Genomic DNA, 18,852 nt, shown 5'->3' with positions numbered 1-18,852 from the left:
AACAGTACCCCACTCCCAGCCGTGACAACCAAAAATGTCTCTGGACATTGCCAAATGTCCCCTTGGTGGATAATACCAGCACCATTGAGAATCACTGGCCTAGAACTGTTTGTTCAGCATGTAACCTAATGTTTTCTTTGAAAACACAACTCCAAGGGCCAAAATTTTTCTTCTTCTCATAACATATAACTTAATCTGTTGAAAGCAGATAGAGCCCATATTTCAACATTCACATTTGCCATCTTTTTCCAAGTATTTCCAGGGTGTCAATTAGGGAAAATGGAAAAAGAATATTGGACACATGCCATTTTTCCATTGGGCTTTGAGAAAATCCCCATCTTGAATTTTCCTAGTATATCTCTGTCCGATAAGCCCACTCATAAAACCAGGGCCTTAGCCAGGGCCACACAGGACTCCTTACGGACACACCATGATCAGGGCCTTACTGCTGTCTACGTTGGTGGCTGGAGGTAAGCCCTATTGCCCAGAGGCACTTTTCCAGCCTCCTGGTGGAACTGGGGATGGGACCTCCCTGCACCCACGGGGCTCAATCGTGTGGTTGTTAAGAAAGTTGGAGTGAAATTTAAGAAAAGTGCAACAAAGTGTAGGACTCTACAACCTGTAAGGATCCTTCCAGAACAGGGATTCTCTATTTGGGGGTTGGGAATTCAGGAAGTGTGGGGTAAATTGTTTGGGCCACTGCCTCCTGGGTTTACAACCCTTCCTCTTTCTACAGCTCTCAGCTGTGGAGTCCCCACTTACCCACCACAACTGTCCAGAGTGGTTGGAGGTGAAGATGCAAGGCCCAACAGCTGGCCCTGGCAGGTGAGTCCCCTATACTCTACTTCTTGCCTCCCTGTCCTTACATACGTAACATCATAACATGTTATGATGTTAGATACATAACATCACCACAGGGTCTATTGCACTGGCAAAAATGAGGATTGGTGGAGACTCAAAGGGCAGATGGGGGAATTCAACAATAAAAAATACATTTCTGTGCCCTTGGTCCACTTTGGGGGTGGAAGGAGAGGGGCCTTCTCTAACGCGGATAAAGATCTGCCCTAGCCCACAACCCATCCACACAAATTCACAAATACATTCTTTCTGTTAGCCAATCAGATGCTTGCTTACAAATATACTGTTATCTGATGATCCATTCATCACTCTCTATGCAAATATTCCTTGCTTTCAGGAACCAATCAGTGCTATTTTATGCAAATTAACTCTTGACTACAGGCAAATCAGTATTACCAATAAAGTAAATGCCTTCTTACCTTGAAATAATTCTAACAATAAGGTGACTACAAATGCTGGGTGGGGCACAGGCACAAATTACTAGGACCTGTTAGTGGTAGGACTCATGAAAGAAATATGTGAGGCTTATACTGACATAAAAAAATATAGTAAAATCTCTCTTATCTGACATGATTGGGATTGAGTAATAGGCTCAGTGATAAAGAACACACCCACCAATGCAGGAGACCTGGGTTCAATCCCTGGGTCAAGAAGATGCTCCAGAGAAGGAAATGGCAACCCACTCCAGTATTCTTGCCTGGGAAATCCCATGGACAGAGGATCCTGGTGGGGCTACAGTCCATGGGGTTGCAAAGAGTCAGATATGAGTTAGCAACTAAACAATGAATCAAAAGATTGGTTATAGATAAATTATTAGAAATCACACATATCCTTTAAACATTTATTTTAATTGAAAACTTGTAAATACACAGTTAGTCACCAATCTATCTTATATAAATCATCCCTACAATATATCATCTGTAATTCCATTTCTTTAAAGTAGAGTAACTGACTATGAGATACTCAAGAAGCAATCTGACAGTCCTTCCAGATTGTGATGACCTTTTTTTCTCCATTTTTCAGTTTTTTCATCCATGCCTAATTCACAGCAATTTTTTAAAAGGCATGGTTATCTGGTCTCTTCCAAGCACTTACGTTAGTTTCCATGTAAACCACAACCATCTTTTAGAACTCATATTTCATTGGTTACATATTTAATTAATACACATAATTACAATATGAGTACAACTGGCATATGCAGGTTTGGGAGCAGAAGGGTTGAGTGGGGTGAGTTTACAATGTAAGTGAGTGCTCAGAGTGCCCCATGCAGCCATCAGTAGGTTTCATGGAGGGAATGCAACATTCATTCATCTTCCTTTCAATTAGGAGAGCTTCAGTCATAGATAGTGACAGACAATTCATAATTTATGTATTGGATTGGCCACAAAATTCATTCAGATTTTTCTATAAGATGTTACCAAAAGAAAACCCAAACGAATTTTTTAGCCAACCCAATACTTAGCTCTGTGTACTTTTGCCAGTTCTTCTACTTTTCTCACACTCCCACAATATATTTTTTTCTGGAAAGTTAGAAGAGGGGCCCTGGGGCCCTATACCTCCCCCTTAAGTAGAGGCCACCCTTGTGCTGAGAATCAGTCAATGCTGCCTACCAAAATATCTCCTCACCCTCTGGACCATTTGCTCACCTCTGTACCACTTGCTGATACAAAGGTATCCTTGCCTTGGGAACCAATTGATGCTAGTCTTAGAAGGGTCTCACTACACTTCCTGCTTCTGCTTCCCTAGGAGATTTTTTTAATCAGGATGGGTGGGCAGGTCAAGCAGGGTGGGGACCAGGGTGAGGCAAACGAGGCACTCACTTTAGGGGCAAAAGTTAAGGAAGTGCCACAAAACTCAGTAACCAAAATGAATTTTTAATGCAATGTTTTTTAAAAATCAAACTTTATCATAATGAAAAAAATATCAAAAATTTAAACAAATATAATTTGCTCTGCATTGGCTGAGAGGTCTCTTCTGTTCCACACTCATCTCAAGATTATGATTCTAGGTCACAATCCACTAGACACTGGAAAATAGAGCGCTAGATGATTTAAAATTAAAGTAGGGTGTGTAGGACTTCACTGGTGGCCCAGTGTTTAAAACTCCTCATCTCCACTGTAGGGGGCGTGCATTCTATCTCTGGTGAGGGAACGAAGATCCCACATGCTGCAGGGCATAGCCAAAAAAAAGAAAAAGATAATAATAAAGTAGGATGTGTAAAGATGTGTAAAGTTCCACATAGATTCTGGAGTCAGACTATTCATGCTATGCCACATACTAGCTGTACAAGCACAGCAACTCAATTTACCTTTCTCAGTGAGTAATATGAAAAATATATGGCACCGCTCATGATGTGGACCATGTTGTACAAGTTTCTATTCACTGCCTTAGTTTATTCATCTGTAAAGTGGGGATAATAATAGTGCTTCATGAGATCACTGTGACTGTGATGTGAGCTTACTTACACTCTGAGCTCAGAACAGTGCCTGGTATATGGTAAATGTTCAAATTATTAGACATTTGAAGTGTTAGCTATTATGATTATTAATCATCCCAGGAGCCCCAGACAAGCATTATAATCCCCATTTCCGAGACAAGGTAACTGGGGCTCAGAAAAAGTATATAATTGCCCTGAGTGACCCAGCGAGCCTGGGGGAAAGTACAGAGTCAAATTTGGCTTAACCTTTGCTCTTGTGGCCACACTTTGCTGCCCACAAATTATATGTTTACACATTACTTCAAATTTTCACATTGGTAGGATGATTTCAGCCTATTTGGAGATTTTGGGGTGGGGCATCCTTTTAGGTATCTTTGTAATTTTGTCTAGTTTTAAGCACTGTTTTTAAAAAGTCAGTTAATCTAAGTCCCCTTAATGTGAGGCAAACAAGAAGATGTCATGGGGATAATCAGAAATGATATTTGGAGAAAAGCAGCATCACTCCTGCTTTCCCTCCACAGGAACCGTGGTCAGAGCAGGCCATGCTCTGCTGTCACCTCCCTCCTTTCTACTTGGCCTTGGCAGGGACTTCAAGGGGAAGGAGCTGGGACAGCTTCCACAGAGACCCAAATGGTGCCAAATGCAACCCCCTTCAAGTTCCAGTCCACACCTATCAAATCTAAGTGGAAACAAGTTTTTCTTTAAAAAAAAAAAAGGTTGAGGAGTCATCAGGGGTAAAGTACACTTAAGTATTTTCATATTCCTATGAGTGGATTTAGTCTTCAAGGAAAAACTGAAGAGCAATAGGCAACAAGTTCGGCAAAAGAGACCAGACACTTGCCCTGCTGAGTCCATTTTCATTCATTCACTCACTTTCTGATTAACTCACTTGTTCAATTTATTAAGGACCCACTATGAGACAGGAACTGTTCTAGGCACCTGGAATACAGCAGTGGAAAGAAAATTCACAGAGCTTATATTAAAGTGGGAGAATGAGGCTATCAGCCATTGAATGCGCAAATTCATAACATCAGGTGATGATAGACACTATGATGAAGAATAAAACAGGACAAGAGGAAAGAGCTGTGTGCGTCCATATGTGTGCATGGGTGTGTAAGGATATGCATGTACACTTGTGTGGACATGAGTGTGCATACCCTTAGATGAGGTGGTCACAGAGAACCTCACAGGGAAGGTAACCTTGAACACAGACCTGCAGGAAGTGAAGGAGAAAGCTATGCTAATACTTTAGAGAAGAATAGTTCAGGCAGAAGGAATAGCAAACGCAAAGGCTCTGAGGCAGAAATGGGCTTGTTATGTTTCCAGAGCCTCGCAGAGGTCAGTGTGACTGGAGCAGAAAGGGGAGTGAGAGCCTGAAGGTGAGGGTGGTCATGTAGAACCTTGTAGGGCATTGTACAGTTTGGGGTCTACATCGTATGAGAGCGGAAGCCACTGGCAGGTCAGAGCAGAGGAGAAGCATAATTAAGCTCACATTTTAAAAGGATCATTCTGCCCACTGTGTTGAGAAATGGGGTGAGGAAGGGGCCAGACTGAGATCAGGGACAAACATAGGAAGCTGCAATAATAATCCAGGTGAGATGTGAAGATGATGAGGACCAGCAATTGAGGTGGTAGGAGGGAGGCGTTCTGTCCACATATTCTGGAAGTAGAGCTGGTGGGATTTGCTGGTGGGTTCAAATGAGGCATATGAGAGAAAGAGAAGCGTCAAAGTCACTGCCAAGAGTTTTGGCCTGAACAGCAGGTACAGCTGGTTTGCCATTTACCAAGACAAGAAAATTTAAGGAAAGCACGGATTCGCGGAGTGGGCAGAAGGGATAAAAATTTTGCTTTACACATATTAAATTGGAGGAATATGTCCTGAAGAAATAGCTCCCAAGAAAGGAAAAATCCCAACAAGTCGAGCTACAGAAAGATGCTCAAAACAATTACTTCTTGGACTTCGCTAGCAGTCCAGTGGTTAAGACTCCCCACTTCCAATGCAAGGGGCGTGGCTTCCATCCCTGGTTGGGGAACAAAGATCCTACATGCCTTGCAGCACAGCCAAAAAAAAATTTTTTAACTAATTACTTCTTAATAGAGTTTTTATTTACATTTTTGACATTTTGTGCATCATAGATTTTTTGTGTGTTAATTTTCTAAAGATTATTACAATGTTATGTAGCTGGATTAGCATTTCTTCGTGCCCCCTTAGATTTTGCACCTGAGGCGAGTGTCTTGCTTGCTCAACTTCCCGTGGCCCCACTCCCGGGGCTGGGATGCTGCAGAGCAGAGGGTCCAGCCCTTTCAGCTATGGGATCACCTGTGCCTCTTCCCAGGTCTCCCTGCAGTACAGCTCCAGTGGCCAGTGGCGTCACACCTGCGGAGGGTCTCTGATAGAACAAAATTGGGTCCTGACAGCAGCCCACTGCATCAGGTAATTGCTATTCCCCCGTCTCCCCGCCCGCTCACCCTACTAGCCAGCACTCATCTCTCAGTTAGAGCCCAGATGGCCGAAACCACCCCATACAAAGGAGCATCGCTCATAACCACTTCCTTGGCCAAGAAATACACTCTCTTCGATCTACAGTTCAGTCTGTTGGTCAGGTGATAGACCCATATATGTATATGGATTGACCGTCCTGTGCAGGGCACTGAGGGGGACTATGGGGAGGGAGAGGCCCATTTTCTGCCCTTTTGGGGCAAACTAGATACGGCCTCTGGATCTGGAACTGGGTTCACTTGAGCTACTTGAATGACTTCTTCATCTCAATACCATCACCCGCAAAAAAGCAGATAGCGGTGTTTGCAGTAGTTGTAGTTGGGACGCTCAGTCGTGTCTGATTCTTTGCGACCCCATGGACTATAGCCTGCCAGGCTCCTCTTTCCATGGGATTTTCTAGGCACGAATACTGGAGTGGGTTACCATTTCCTTCTCCAGGGGATCTTCCCGACCAGGAATCGAATCCGTGTCTCCTGCATTGGCAGGCAGATTCTTTACCACTAAGCCACTGGGGAAGCATCCATGGGTATTCAGTGTGGATTCAACGAGATGATGCATTAAACGGGCCAGCACAGAGTAAGCGCTCAATAAAAGTGAAACTAGCACCATTATAAAGGCCCACGGGGAAAGGAAAGGCTCTGGGACATCCATTGTTCACCTGTCCTCTTCCTTCCCTCCAGCCTCTGCTTAGCTTACACAGGCTGGCGCTCACTGGAGTTTCCACTGGGCCAGTGGGACACTCTCGTTGTCAGGGGTGGCCCCTTCTCTCTACCTTATTCACAAGTTCTATGAGGTGGTGGGGGAAATCACAGAGGTCTGGGATTCAGCAGTCCTGTTTCTAGCTCCGAGTTGTCACTAACGAGCTGGAGAGTAAGACTTTGGACCAGTTAGTCCTTCCTAAGCCTCAGGCTAGCTTCCTAGGTGGTTCAAGGGTGAAGAATCCGCCTGCCAAAGCAGGAGACGCAGGTTTGATTCTTGAGTCAAGAAGATCCCCTGGGGAAGGAAATGGCAACCTACTGCAATATTCTTGCCTGGAGAATCCCGTGGACAGAGGAACCTGGCGGGCTACAGTCCATGGGGTCACAAAGAGTCAGACACAACTGAGCGACTGAGCACGCACCCTCGGGTGCAAGCCGCAGGGTTCCCCATTTAAAAACAGGAAATGAGGAGTTAAACTAAAAAAAATGGCCTTGGGAACTTCCCTAGTGGTCCAGTAGTTAAGACCCCGTGCTTCACTGCAGGGGGCACAGGTTCCATCCCTGGTTAGGAAGTTCTGCATGCCATATAGTTGTGGCCAAAAAAATAATAAAATTTAAAAAGTAAAATAAAAAAAATGCCCTTTAAGTTAAATGACTGCGGTTATCTGTATCCATCTCACTTCCCCTATAGTAATATAGAGCTTATATTATTATAACTTTTATTTTATATTATAGTTTACAGTTGGTATAAGGTAGTTGTAATTACTGTTTTGTTGTAGTTATTATGTTACGTCGTAACTAACCGATTGCCCCAAGGAAAGAAAAATTCCCAGTGCCAACTAGTGGCTCTTGGAGCAGGAGCTGGCTCAGGTCGCCCAGCACTGTCCAGAGCTTGGTCTCTAACCGGTACATTCATTGGGGTGTCCCAGCCCATAGGGCTCAGAGAGAGGAAAGGACAGCCCAGAGCTCACCTTCCCTGCCCGGCCCCCTCTCCCCCAGCTCCTCCAGGACCTACCGAGTGGTGGTGGGCCGGCAGAGTCTCTCCACCGTTGAGTCTGGCTCACTGACCATCGCAGTCTCCAAGTCCGTGATACACGAGAAGTGGAACTCCAACCAGCTCGCCCAAGGGTGCGTTCTGTCTGGGTGCACTTTGGGGGGTGGGTTGGCAGGGACACAGACTGGGGGTGGGCGATCTCACAGAAAGCAGTGGGTGCTGTCCCATCCTTTGCTCCTTCTGTAGGGAGGGGGGAGAGGTTCTCAGCCCCAAAGAGGCCTGCACTGGCATGTGACTGGGGTGGCAGGGGGAACCTAGATCTCCTGCCAGTTAAGTCTACAGCGTTCCAGTCCACCCAGGCACTCACTGACCGTGGATTTATTCTGTGCCAAACCCTGAGGACACAGAGATGGGTCTACAGGCCCCACAACTGGGAGTGGAGTCCATGAGCAGAGTGGGACATGGTCCTTCCTGCCTTCCTCCACCCTGTACCTCCTCCCAGCAAGATCTTTTAAAAACAAAGACTCCCTGATACCCTGCAAAGCAGCCTCGGTAACAGACACAGGAAGCTAGCCAAGGGTTCAGAGCTCTGCAAAACCCTAGTGATGGTTCCCCGACCAGCAGGGAAACTCTACTTCCCAACTCCTTGGACAAACACATGCCACCCCATGCTCACCCTGAGCCTTTGGTGACCATCCCCCCACCCATGTTCCACACACCACACAGGGTGCTGGACGCACAGAGATGCACAGGTCACTGCAGCAGCTCTCAGGGAGCCCATGGCCGGAAGTGTGGCTGTGAGGCAGTGCGGGGGTTGGTTAAGGAGCCTGCTGGCTTAGATATGAATAACGACCATGTGGCATTGTTGGCATCTCCTTACCAGGGACAGAAAGTCATCTTCCCTTTTCCTGCTTCCCCATCAGAAGCAGGAAGTATCCATCATCCTCTTCCATCCCAAGAGCACGTCTGCAGTTCCAGAAGGGCCTTTAGAAAGAAGTACCCCAGCCATCTCTTCAAATTTGCATAATTTAACCACACACAGGCCTCTTCTGCAGCCCAAGATGCCACTCTTGAATGGCTGCCCAGAGAGCTCACTCACCAAATCTTCTGATGACTCTGCATCACAGCCCAGGAGAGAGCAGAGGATGCCATGTGGCCATAACTCTCTGTGCTCTTTCATCTGGGCAGCCTGCTGTGGTCCAGCACTGACGATGGCTCACAAAGGATGCAAGGAGTCCATGAGCCATTAGTCTCTGCCCCCAAAGGGACTAGTCAACTAGATGAAACACACACCGACAAGACATTGGAAAGCCATAAAACGACATGGAATGTGTCCAGAGAAGCTTTAAGAGATGGGAAGGAGATGGCTGGGCAGAGAGTGGAGAGAGATTTTTAGCTACATATGGCCTCTCCATGTGGCCTTGGCTTCTTCATGGCACAGAGCTTAGGATCTAAGAAAAGAAGTCTTGAAAGATCATACAGAAGTTTCATCTCTTGTCATGACTTAGTCTCAGAAGTCAAATGGTGTCACTTCCTAAACATCACAGGCCCCCCATCCCCAACCAGGGGGAAGAAACTGAGACCCCCAACTCTCAATGGACAAAGTGTCAACATCACATTGCAACAAGCACCAATAGGTGGGAAATCTCATTGCAGCCATCGTGGAAAATGTGATTGGCCAATCGCTAAAGGTTTCCTAGACAAGGACGTGAAACTCAGGGATAAATCTGACAGCAGAGCTCAAGGTGGAAGAGAGAGTGAAGAATAAAGGCAAAAAGTCCTTTTGGTCTGAACATCTGCTATTTTCTAAACCAAACACAGGAAGTACAAGGCCAGCATGACATCACCAAGCAATCATGGATTTATTCCCTTGCTGATCCTGGAAAGAATCTCAGAGTCCTTGTCAACACAGTCTGCCAGGCAACCACAACTAATCCATCAGAGTGGACTTTGCAAGACAGACCTACTTGCCCTCTCTGTTTTAAACAGTCCCCTGAAAGGCCTTTAGGAATTTAGGGCTTCAAGCTCCACCAGGGACAAAATACAGTCCTGGAGGGACTTCTCCAGTGGCCCAGTGGTGAAGACTCTGCCTTTCACTGCAGGGGGCATGGGTTCAATCCCTGGCAGGGGGAACTAAGATTCCACACGCTGCTGAATGTGGCCAAAATTTTCTTTTTAAATGCAATCTTGGGGTTTAACCATAACTGCTCCCGATCCCTCGGAACCCCAGTGGCAGGAAGATTCAGCATCAGTCCAGCCAGGGACGGGGTTCAGTGATCCAAGCTGGGGCTAGAATAAGAAATATATCCGGGACAGAACCAGTCAACCCTCTGGTTATGCTCTGCTTCTTTTCCAACCCAGGAACGACATTGCCCTGCTCAAACTGGCCAGCTCTGTCCCCCTGACTGACAAGATCCAGCTGGGCTGCCTGCCGCCTGCCGGCACCATCCTGCCCAACAACTACGTCTGCTATGTCACGGGCTGGGGAAGACTGCAGAGTAAGTGGGTGCTGGGAGCCCCATGGCTCCCAAGGGAGGTGGGCGATGTCACCCCGGTTCAGTCAGGGGTTTTCTCTGCACTCATTATCCAAGGAGTCTGGAAGAAGTGCCTGCTGCCTTGGAGAAGAACGATAGTGTAGACAGACAAGGCCTTCCCAGGTGGCTCAGTGGGTCAAGAATCCACCTGCAATGCAGGAGACGAGATGCAGGAGACAAGCGTTCATCTCCAGGGTTGCGAAGATGCCCTGGAGGAGGACACGGCAAGCCACTCCAGTACTCTTGCCAGAGAGGCCTATGGACAGAGAAGCCTGGTGGGCTATAGGCCATAGGGTCGCATAGAGTTGGACACAACTAAAGTGACTGAGCCCGCACACATGCATGCACATAGACAGACAAGAATTCAGAATGCCTGGGTTCAAATCCCAGTTCCTCCACTTATTTGCTGTGTGGCCACCTGCAGATTGCTTAGCCTTTCCACACTGAAGTTTTCTCATCTGTAAAATGGGGATAATAACAGGCTCTGTATCACAAGGTTGTCGATAATCCATTGGAAGCACTTAGCCCAGTGGCTGGCACCTGGTGCTCTGTGTTAGTTGTTGTCACTGTCACCATGACTACATGACATCTGGCACAGAAGTCCCTCCTATGGCCCAAAGCCAGGGCCTAAAATAGCATTCACTCCATGACCTCAGGATTCTACAGCTCCACAAAGGTCCCTGGGGTCCTCATCAGAGTCTCCCCTTCCCATCTCAAACCTCACTCGTCATGTGCCGCCTTACCATGCCACTCAGACTCTGATTACGTGTGGGTCTCCCTTTGACATAAGCCCTAAGGGTCAGAAATCCAATGACAGTAAGTCACCAAGAAGGAGCAGAGGACCTGCCCTCCCCTTGGGAAATCACCAGAGGTTTGGAAAATTCCAGGAAGGCCCATGCAAATAAGTGACTATTTTTTCTTATAATGACAAACCTATACGTGACATTTTTTTTACAGAGGTACGTCGACACACATACACTCAAATTGATATCACTCTCTTGCCTGGCTTATCTGCAAAAATAGGACCCACGGACACTTAGCAGAAGTGAGAAGTGGAGATGTATCTCTTACTTATTGAAATACAAATTCAGCCACTGGTTCATTTATCAGAAAACACCCAGGCAGAATGTATTTCACTGAAGGCAGCAAGAACCAGGGAAGGGTCCAAGTGCTTGACTTTATTCCCAGCTATGTTGGCCACTAGCTGTGTAACCTCAGCTCGTTGGCTTAGCTGGAGTCAGGTGTTCACCCCTGCACCAATCAGCAGTGGCCAATCAACTGTGAGGATACAGTGTAGGCAAATTGGCTGCTTCCATGGCAACCCTATGGCTGGAAGGAAGGAAAAGGGACCAGAGAAAAAGGGGCTGGGCAGAAATTTCAGTAGGCATCCCCTACTTGCTTTTTCCCTTTGTCCCTGTAACACCTTCTCTCTTGTCTCATGCAGGCAATGGAGCTCTTCCTGACATCCTGCAGCAGGGCAAGCTGCTCGTTGTGGACTATGCCACATGCTCCCAACCTAGTTGGTGGGGCAGCACTGTGAAGACCAATATGATCTGTGCTGGGGGAGACGGCGTGACCTCCAGCTGCAATGTGAGTCCAGGAAGTCACCCCCCGCCAACAAAATGGAGCTGAAGGTGGGGAGAGTCTTTCGGGGTCCTAGACTCTATCCTCACACCTGCTGGCAAAAGTGCTAGGAAGCAGCTTCACATGTTTGAGACCCTGACCTTTGTCCTTGCAGTCTCCAGAAAAGATGTTTTGAGATTCTCCTTGTAATAGTGTCTACCCTTTCACTGCTGGAAAGTCCTGCCTTGAGTCCCATTGAGGGCTCTCATTACTGTCATCACTCTTATTCTTTCCTCTGTGTAGAAAGAGAGACAAGGGGACCTATTTGTTGAGTCAAGACCTTTCTGAGATGATTTCAAGTTTATCTGTTGAATTAACCCCATTCGTGATGGTCGCTTCAGGGTAGCTACCACACAGCCTTTCTAGACACACCATCTTAACCAATAGACTTGCTATGTGGTGGACTTTGCATCATGAGCACAGAGCAGGAAGGAGCCTCATGTGTCCTTCAGATCACACTGGAGACCTCCACTTTCTGCCCATGCAGACCAGCTCCCAGGAAACTCCCCCAGTGGGAGGAAACTCCCAGTGGTGGTGGAGCGCATGAATTTCTAACTCAGGGACACATCTCAGCTCCTTCACTTACTGCCTGAACAACCTCAGACTGAGGGGTTTTGCTTTTTCTCTTTGGTGAAATGGTGTGTGTGTTAGTCGCTCAGTTGTGTCCAATTCTCTGTGACCAAGTGGACTATAGCCCTCCAGGCTCCTCTGTCCATGGGATTCTCCAGGCAAGAGTACTGGGATGGGTTGCCATTCCCTTCTCCAGGGGATCTTCCTGACCCAGGGATCGAACCCAGGTGTCCTCCATTGCAGGCAGATTCTTTACCATCTGAGCCACCAGGTAGCAATACTTACCTTGTAGATTTTTGTGAAGATGAAATGGAATAAGGGCTATAAAGTGCTCAGCACCATTCCAGGCACCCAGAAAGAGCAAGGGCTAGTTATGGTGCCATCTTGAGCTGTGACTGCAAGGGCTGGCCTCGGGGAACTTGGCGACCCACATGGAACAATATAAATACACTGCCAGTGTGTAAAACAAGGGCTCTGAAGAGCAGCCCCTGCCCCGCCCACCCCCCTGCCCAAGCCCCCAGGCCCCTCCTGACACAACTCTGCTCTTTCCCAGGGGGACTCCGGCGGGCCACTGAACTGCCAGGCGGCTAACGGCCAGTGGCAGGTGCACGGCATAGTCAGCTTCGGGTCCTCCCTCGGCTGCAACTACTACCGCAAGCCCTCCGTCTTCACCCGGGTCTCCAACTACAATGACTGGATCAGTTCGGTAAGAACAGGACACGCCGTGAGCCCCAGGGCCCTGCCCGGCCCCGGCCCAATGAGGGCCATGCCCACCTATGTTCTAAGAATCCCCTCCCTCCTCCTGAGAGCTAGAAAGTGCAGGCTTGGGCAGTCTCCACAGGGCTCCCCATGGGCCTTGACAGTTTCTGTGTAAGTTGAGTGAAAGGCACATAGAGGACAGCTTTGTCCAAAGAGGTTGAAAATAAAGGTTACTCCTCCAGCACTAAGAGCAGTTTTCCTAGGATTCATGGAGTATTTTACTTTTCTTTATCTATGTGTAAGCCCAGACCCTACTGCCCAATGCTACATTTATCCGCAAAGCCCCAAACCCAATCATTTGAGTCCCCCACAGCCTTAATTGTTGGAAACTAGTCCTTCTAAAGGGGTTCCCCTATATTTTTAGCAGTTAAAGAGCAGTGTTAAACCTTAATGACCCCGATTAAGTGACACATAAGCATTAGTTACCTCCACCGTTAACTGTACATTTAATTTTATGTAGAACCTCTGATGTAAAATATCATTGCAACTTTCTTAGATAATTACAGGAGAGGTAAGAGATTTCCAGAGGCAAAAAGACTTCTTCTTGAATTCAGGAAAAGAGAACCAAACCGTTTTTTAAAAAAGCTGAATCACATGTTCTGGGGTTACATGTGTGCTGTGCTGTGCTGTGCTTAGTCGCTCAGTCGTGTCTGACTCTTTGCGACCCTATGGACTGTCGCCCACCAGGCTCCTCTGTCCATGGGGATTCTCCAGGCAAGAATACTGTGTGGGTTTCCATGCCCTCCTCCATCGGATCTTCCCAACCCAGGGACCGAACACAGATCTCCTGCATTGTAGGCAGATTCTTTACCATCTGAGCCACCGGGGAAGCCTTGGTTATATATTCAAAAAGCCGTATCTATGTTAATGGGGAAAGATCTATTATAGGTTATTTTATAGCCCAAAGTAAAAAGACTAATATATGTTATTTTATTAGCTGGTAGATAAAATTTTTCTAAATGTAATCAATGCTTGTTTATAGTGGTAGAATTTTTCATTAAAATCAAACAAGTTTAAAAAGTAACAAAAATAAACCAAAGGGTCCCCCAGATATTCTGTAGGGTGGCCAATCATCTCAGTTCACCCTGGACTGGGAGGTTTCCTGGGATGCAGGACTTTGTGTTTCAGACCAAGACAGTCCAGGTAAACGGAGCTGAGTTGGTCCCACTACAACTCCGACTGTGTCCTGTGAGCTCAAAATCAGTTCTTCACAAACTTCCAAACCAGCTCAATTCCTGTTTTTTTTAAAACAATGGATAAACATTCATTTATAATGGAAACCAGAAAAAAATTGTATTTAAAAAAAAACAAAAACAAAACAAGCACCAATCTTGGGAGCAGCCATGGATATAATCAACGGTAGGTGGAAACAGCCAGAACATGGAGGGATGTCACAAGAAGGGCAGGCCTGGGGGGTACCTGGGGGGCGGATTAAGGTGTCGTGTCTGATGATGGATGTTTGGGAGAGGAGGGGAAGAGGAGGACACTGTGCTGATTGGGGTCACGTTTACTTTTTTCCTTTCTTGTTTGCGCTGGTCTTCCTTGCTGTGTGCAGGCTTCCTCTAGTTGCAGTGAGCCGGGGCTACTCTCCAGTTGTGACGTGAGGGTTTCTCGTTGCAATGGCTTCTCTTGTTGCAGAGCACGGGCTTCCGTAGATGCAGCACATGGGTGTAGTCGCCTCTCGGCATGTGAAATCTTCCTGGACCAGGGATCGAACCCATGTCCCCTTGCATTGGCAGGGGGACACTTTTTAACCCACCCCCCAGCACTGCCACCACCTCAGTTTGCTCTTCTGTAAAATGGGACTTGAACTAGATCAAGACTCACTCACTCTTTTAGGAGCCAGAACAAGTGGGAGTTGTAGTGTCAGAGCTCTCAAAGACAGGAAAGTTGGCATCTGATTTCATTATTTTAAGTTGAATTTACAGAGAGCTGTTTAATGAAACCAAACCAACACTCTATTATAAAATCAGATATGACACCACAGCCGTGAGCATGTGGTCCCAGGAGGAAGACAGCACTGTCAAATGGGCAGTGTCAAAACAAGCAGGTGGCCGTCTCCAAGTTTTCCCATTAATACTTGCCGGCTTCTTGCTCATTTGTCTGTCTGTTGGCGTTCCTTTTGCCAACAAGTGGTTATAGGCACCAGAGGTTCCAGAAAAGTTTGTTAGAGAAAATGTAAAATCAAGAAGAGAGTGGCCATTAATTTACAAGATTTTTTTCAGTCAACGGGGGAAAAGCTATGATCTCATCCTGGCAGAGGAAAACCCAAGTCCGACTTTGGAGGTGCCACCAGCATTTCAAAGGAGCCTGGCCCAGGACGGATTAGATGGGAGGATAAGTAGGGTGTTTTCCAGCCAAATCTGAGGATGCTCTCCAGCCCCAGCTGCTGTGTGAGTCACCAGGCAGCTGGCCCTGGCAGCACCTTACCAGGAGCAATTGTCCTGTCTTCTGGTCCCAATATCAGCTGTTCCCAGCCACAGACACACGCACAACAGAGCAGGCCTCAGCTGAAAGCCTGCTGTCAGAGGGAATCAACAAGGCTTGCGAGGCAGCTGGGCAGGGGTCCTGCGTTCCCGGAACAGCAGTCAGGGTAGGCACTTGTGCCCGTGACAGATTCCAGGAGCAGCAGAGCCAAGCTGCCAGCTGTCCTCTGGGGGAGGCCACCCCGGCAACTGCAGAGGGGCCAGTGGAACCTTGCGGTGGTCCCAGCCCGGGGGGCACACTGTATGCAGCCTGGAGTTCCAAATCCAGACAGGTGACAAACCAAGGTCAGGAGTTGCAAAGTTGACAGGAGACAGGTGGCCGGGGGCGTTCATCCTTTCAATAGATATCAAATGAATCATCAGTATTCACCAGCTTTATTTTTATTTCAGAAGGTAATACATACTCTTGGTAAAAAATATGAAAAGAATATAGGAGTGTATCAAGTCAAAAAGTAGACACCCCTCACTTGTATGACACCTGCAATCCCACCATCCACACAACACTTGGTGTGTGGTCTTCTTGATTTACTTAGGTTCATCTATAAAACATTTATATATGTACATATAAACACGCTGTCTTCTAATCAAAAATAGGATTTTACTTCTCATACTGTTCTGCAACTTGGTTTTTTCACTTAACACTGTATCACACTGTACATGTGAGCCCATATATATCTATTCATTCTAAGTAAGATTCCATAGTATGAATATAATGAATGAAGCTTTCATCTCTTTTCCTATTTTCCCCTCTCACATGGCTGCAATGAACATCCATGGACATACATCCTTGCACTGGTCAGTCTCTACGCTACACAGATCCTGCAGCATCAAAGGATCATGGAGCTGGCACATTAGAATGTTTAATAGATGCCAAATAGCTTCTGAAAACGGGTTATGGCCCCTTCCGTAGTGCACAACAGTGCCTGGCAAACAGCAGCAATTGTTAACCATTTCGGGTCTCTCAAATCTTTTGAGAAGCAAATCACATCTACAAACATGCCCATGAGTTCCCAGCCCTACTCCACCTCCACCCTGAAGCCCAAACTGAACTGCTGGCTAAGTCTCCTTTTTTACAGGAAATCCATTTAAAGCTGTGATGACATCTTTTCTCCCAAGCATCATTAGAGCTCCTGGGGAGAGCTGCTTCAACTCCGGCTGCCTGATTCACACAGGCAGTGCAGAGTGGGGAGGGAGAAAGCTGGGAATCTGCACACAAGGCTCTGCTCTATTGAGTTAATCTGATTATTTTCTTGTGTGTCCTGCAGGTGATTGAAAATAACTAACCACCAGAAGTCCCTGGGACTGTTTCAGGCTTGGAAAGGTCACAGGAGAAAAATAACAATAAAGTGACTACTTGAATCACATCTTGATGAGAGTCTTATTAGCAAACCGTACTCATGTCTAGGGCCCTGAAAGCAAGAAACAGGCTCGGGGTCTTTAAGCTGAGCTTACAGGCTCAGCAAGTGGGTGGGGGATGGGGGGTACAAGGGTCCTGAAGCCAGGAAGACACAGGCTGGACTCAAGAAGGCCCAAGTCTGGCCGTGTCTCTCCACTGGTTAACTGTGTTCCGTGGACAAGTGACTTAACCTCCCCTAACACACGGCTCCCACCCCAGTCACTTCTTGGGATGGGGGTAGGGGGTTCAAAAGAAATAAGAGCTGGGGAAATATTTCCCAAATATTTCCCCAAAAGCCACAGTCTCCTTTATATAAGAAACAATAAAAAGTTAGAGCAAAATAAGGGGGAAATGGGTGAAAGAGAGTCCATATTCACCTTTTTATTTTTTTAAAGAACACTGCAATATAAAAAAACTTGATAATTTTTAAAATTTCATTTAGGATTTATGGATTCTAGCTCTTCAGATTCTGGTAGCCCTAAACTGATCTAAGAGAGATGCTAGTTTGTTTGTAGCCAAAATTTCCTAAAGATCAGTGGTTCTCCAGTAGGGGTCTATGAGGAAGATTTGGCAATGTCTGAAGACACGTTTGGTTGTCAAGACTCAAGAGAGGAGGGTGGAGGCCAGGCTGCTCAACATCCCACAGTGCACAGGATGGCCCCACAACAAAGGATTCTCTGGCCCCAGTGTCAGCTGTGCCGAAGCTGAGAAGCCCTGATGTAGAGAAAACACAGGGGTCACAGGCCACAGCCACCAGCCATGAATGGGTCACGGGCAAAAACTCCATGATGTCCACGGCATTCTGCTCCTCCTCCTCCACCGCTGGTCATCTGGCTCCAACTTGGAAGCTACTAGGACTGTCTGCCATCCGTGGGGAAAGAGCAGACCCTCTACAGGCTACAGAATCCTCTGATGGATATCGGCCACAGTTGTAGGAAAGTCCAGGCCTTAGCCACAGCCAGAGCTGGAGCAGGAAGGTTTCAGGGTGAATGGTAAGGCAGGGTGAGGGGTCCTGAGCTCATTATGTTTTAAAGAAAAGTTTTTTCCGGAGGAAATTAAAACAGCCCGGCATCTGTTTGTAAATTCCTTTCACTGAAACAGCATTAGCGACCTGTGAAAACACAACCACAGGGAGGCCTGTGAGTCAGAACTTTAAAAACAACTCTAGGGACTTCCCTGGTGGCCCAGGAGTTAAGACTTCGCCTTCCACTGCAGGGGATGCAGGTTCGATCCCTGGTCAGGGAGCTAGGATCCCACAAGGCTTGTGGCCAAAAAACCAAAGCAGAAAACAGAAGCAATGTTGTAACAAATTCAATAAATACTTTAAATATGGTCCACGTCAAAAAAATCTTTAAAAAAATAAAATAAAACAAAAAATAGCTCTGGCTGCAGCCTTCTTGAGTGTGTGTATGTGTATGCGTGTGCTGGGCAGGGGGTGAAGATAAGGGAACAAGCATCTCAACTATAAGTTTAGAAAAGTCAAAATTCACCATAGAAATAACGAAATAATGCCATTTGCAGCAATATGGATAGACTTAGAGATAGTCATACTGAGTGAAGTCAAACAAAGACAAATACCGTAAGTGTAGTGAAGTTGCTCAGTCGTGTCTGACTCTTTGTGACCCTGTGGACAGTAGCCTACCAGGGTCCTCGGTCCATGGAAATTTTCCAGGCAAGAGTACTGGAGTGGGTTGCCATTTCGTTCTCCAGGGGATCTTCCCGATCCAGGGATTGAACCCAGGTCTCTCGCATTGCAGGCAGACGCTTTACTGTCTGAGCCACCAGAGAAGCCCATATACACACCACTATAAAATAGATAACCAATAAGAGCCCACTGTATAGCACAGGGGACTCTACTTAATAGTTGGTGATGGCCTATGGGGAAAAGAATCTAAAAAGAGTGGATAAATGTATGTATAACTGATTCACTTTGCTGTTCACCTGAAATTATTAATAACACAACACTGTACACAACTATACTCCAATAAAAGTTTTCT

General features: G+C 46.7%; 2 protein-coding genes across 3 annotated transcripts in view; one reads left to right on the top strand and one right to left on the bottom strand.

Annotated features, from left to right (window-relative positions):
* Positions 1 to 421: 421 nt before the first annotated feature.
* Positions 422 to 16,823, top strand: CELA2A (chymotrypsin-like elastase family, member 2A). Its single transcript, NM_174714.2, is given in 8 exon segments — positions 422 to 470; positions 737 to 825; positions 5,632 to 5,729; positions 7,493 to 7,621; positions 9,849 to 9,985; positions 11,466 to 11,611; positions 12,768 to 12,920; positions 16,725 to 16,823. Coding segments are annotated over 8 exon segments (810 nt in total). The 5' UTR covers positions 422 to 430; the 3' UTR covers positions 16,743 to 16,823.
* The window catches only part of CASP9 (caspase 9), a 22,800-nt gene continuing 19,766 nt past the window's right edge, over positions 15,819 to 18,852 (bottom strand). For both annotated transcript variants that reach the window (XM_005217016.5, NM_001205504.2), the window contains one exon: positions 15,819 to 17,966. In XM_005217016.5, the coding sequence (XP_005217073.2) occupies positions 17,877 to 17,966 (90 nt within the window). In that variant the 3' untranslated portion in view covers positions 15,819 to 17,876. The remainder of the gene's footprint in view (positions 17,967 to 18,852) is intronic.

The sequence above is a fragment of the Bos taurus genome, chromosome 16 (assembly GCF_002263795.3).
Source record: "Bos taurus isolate L1 Dominette 01449 registration number 42190680 breed Hereford chromosome 16, ARS-UCD2.0, whole genome shotgun sequence".
In the NCBI taxonomy this organism is placed as follows: Eukaryota; Metazoa; Chordata; class Mammalia; order Artiodactyla; family Bovidae; genus Bos; species Bos taurus.
Note: the sequence above shows the minus strand (reverse complement) of the source record. Positions and strands in the feature narration are given on the sequence as shown.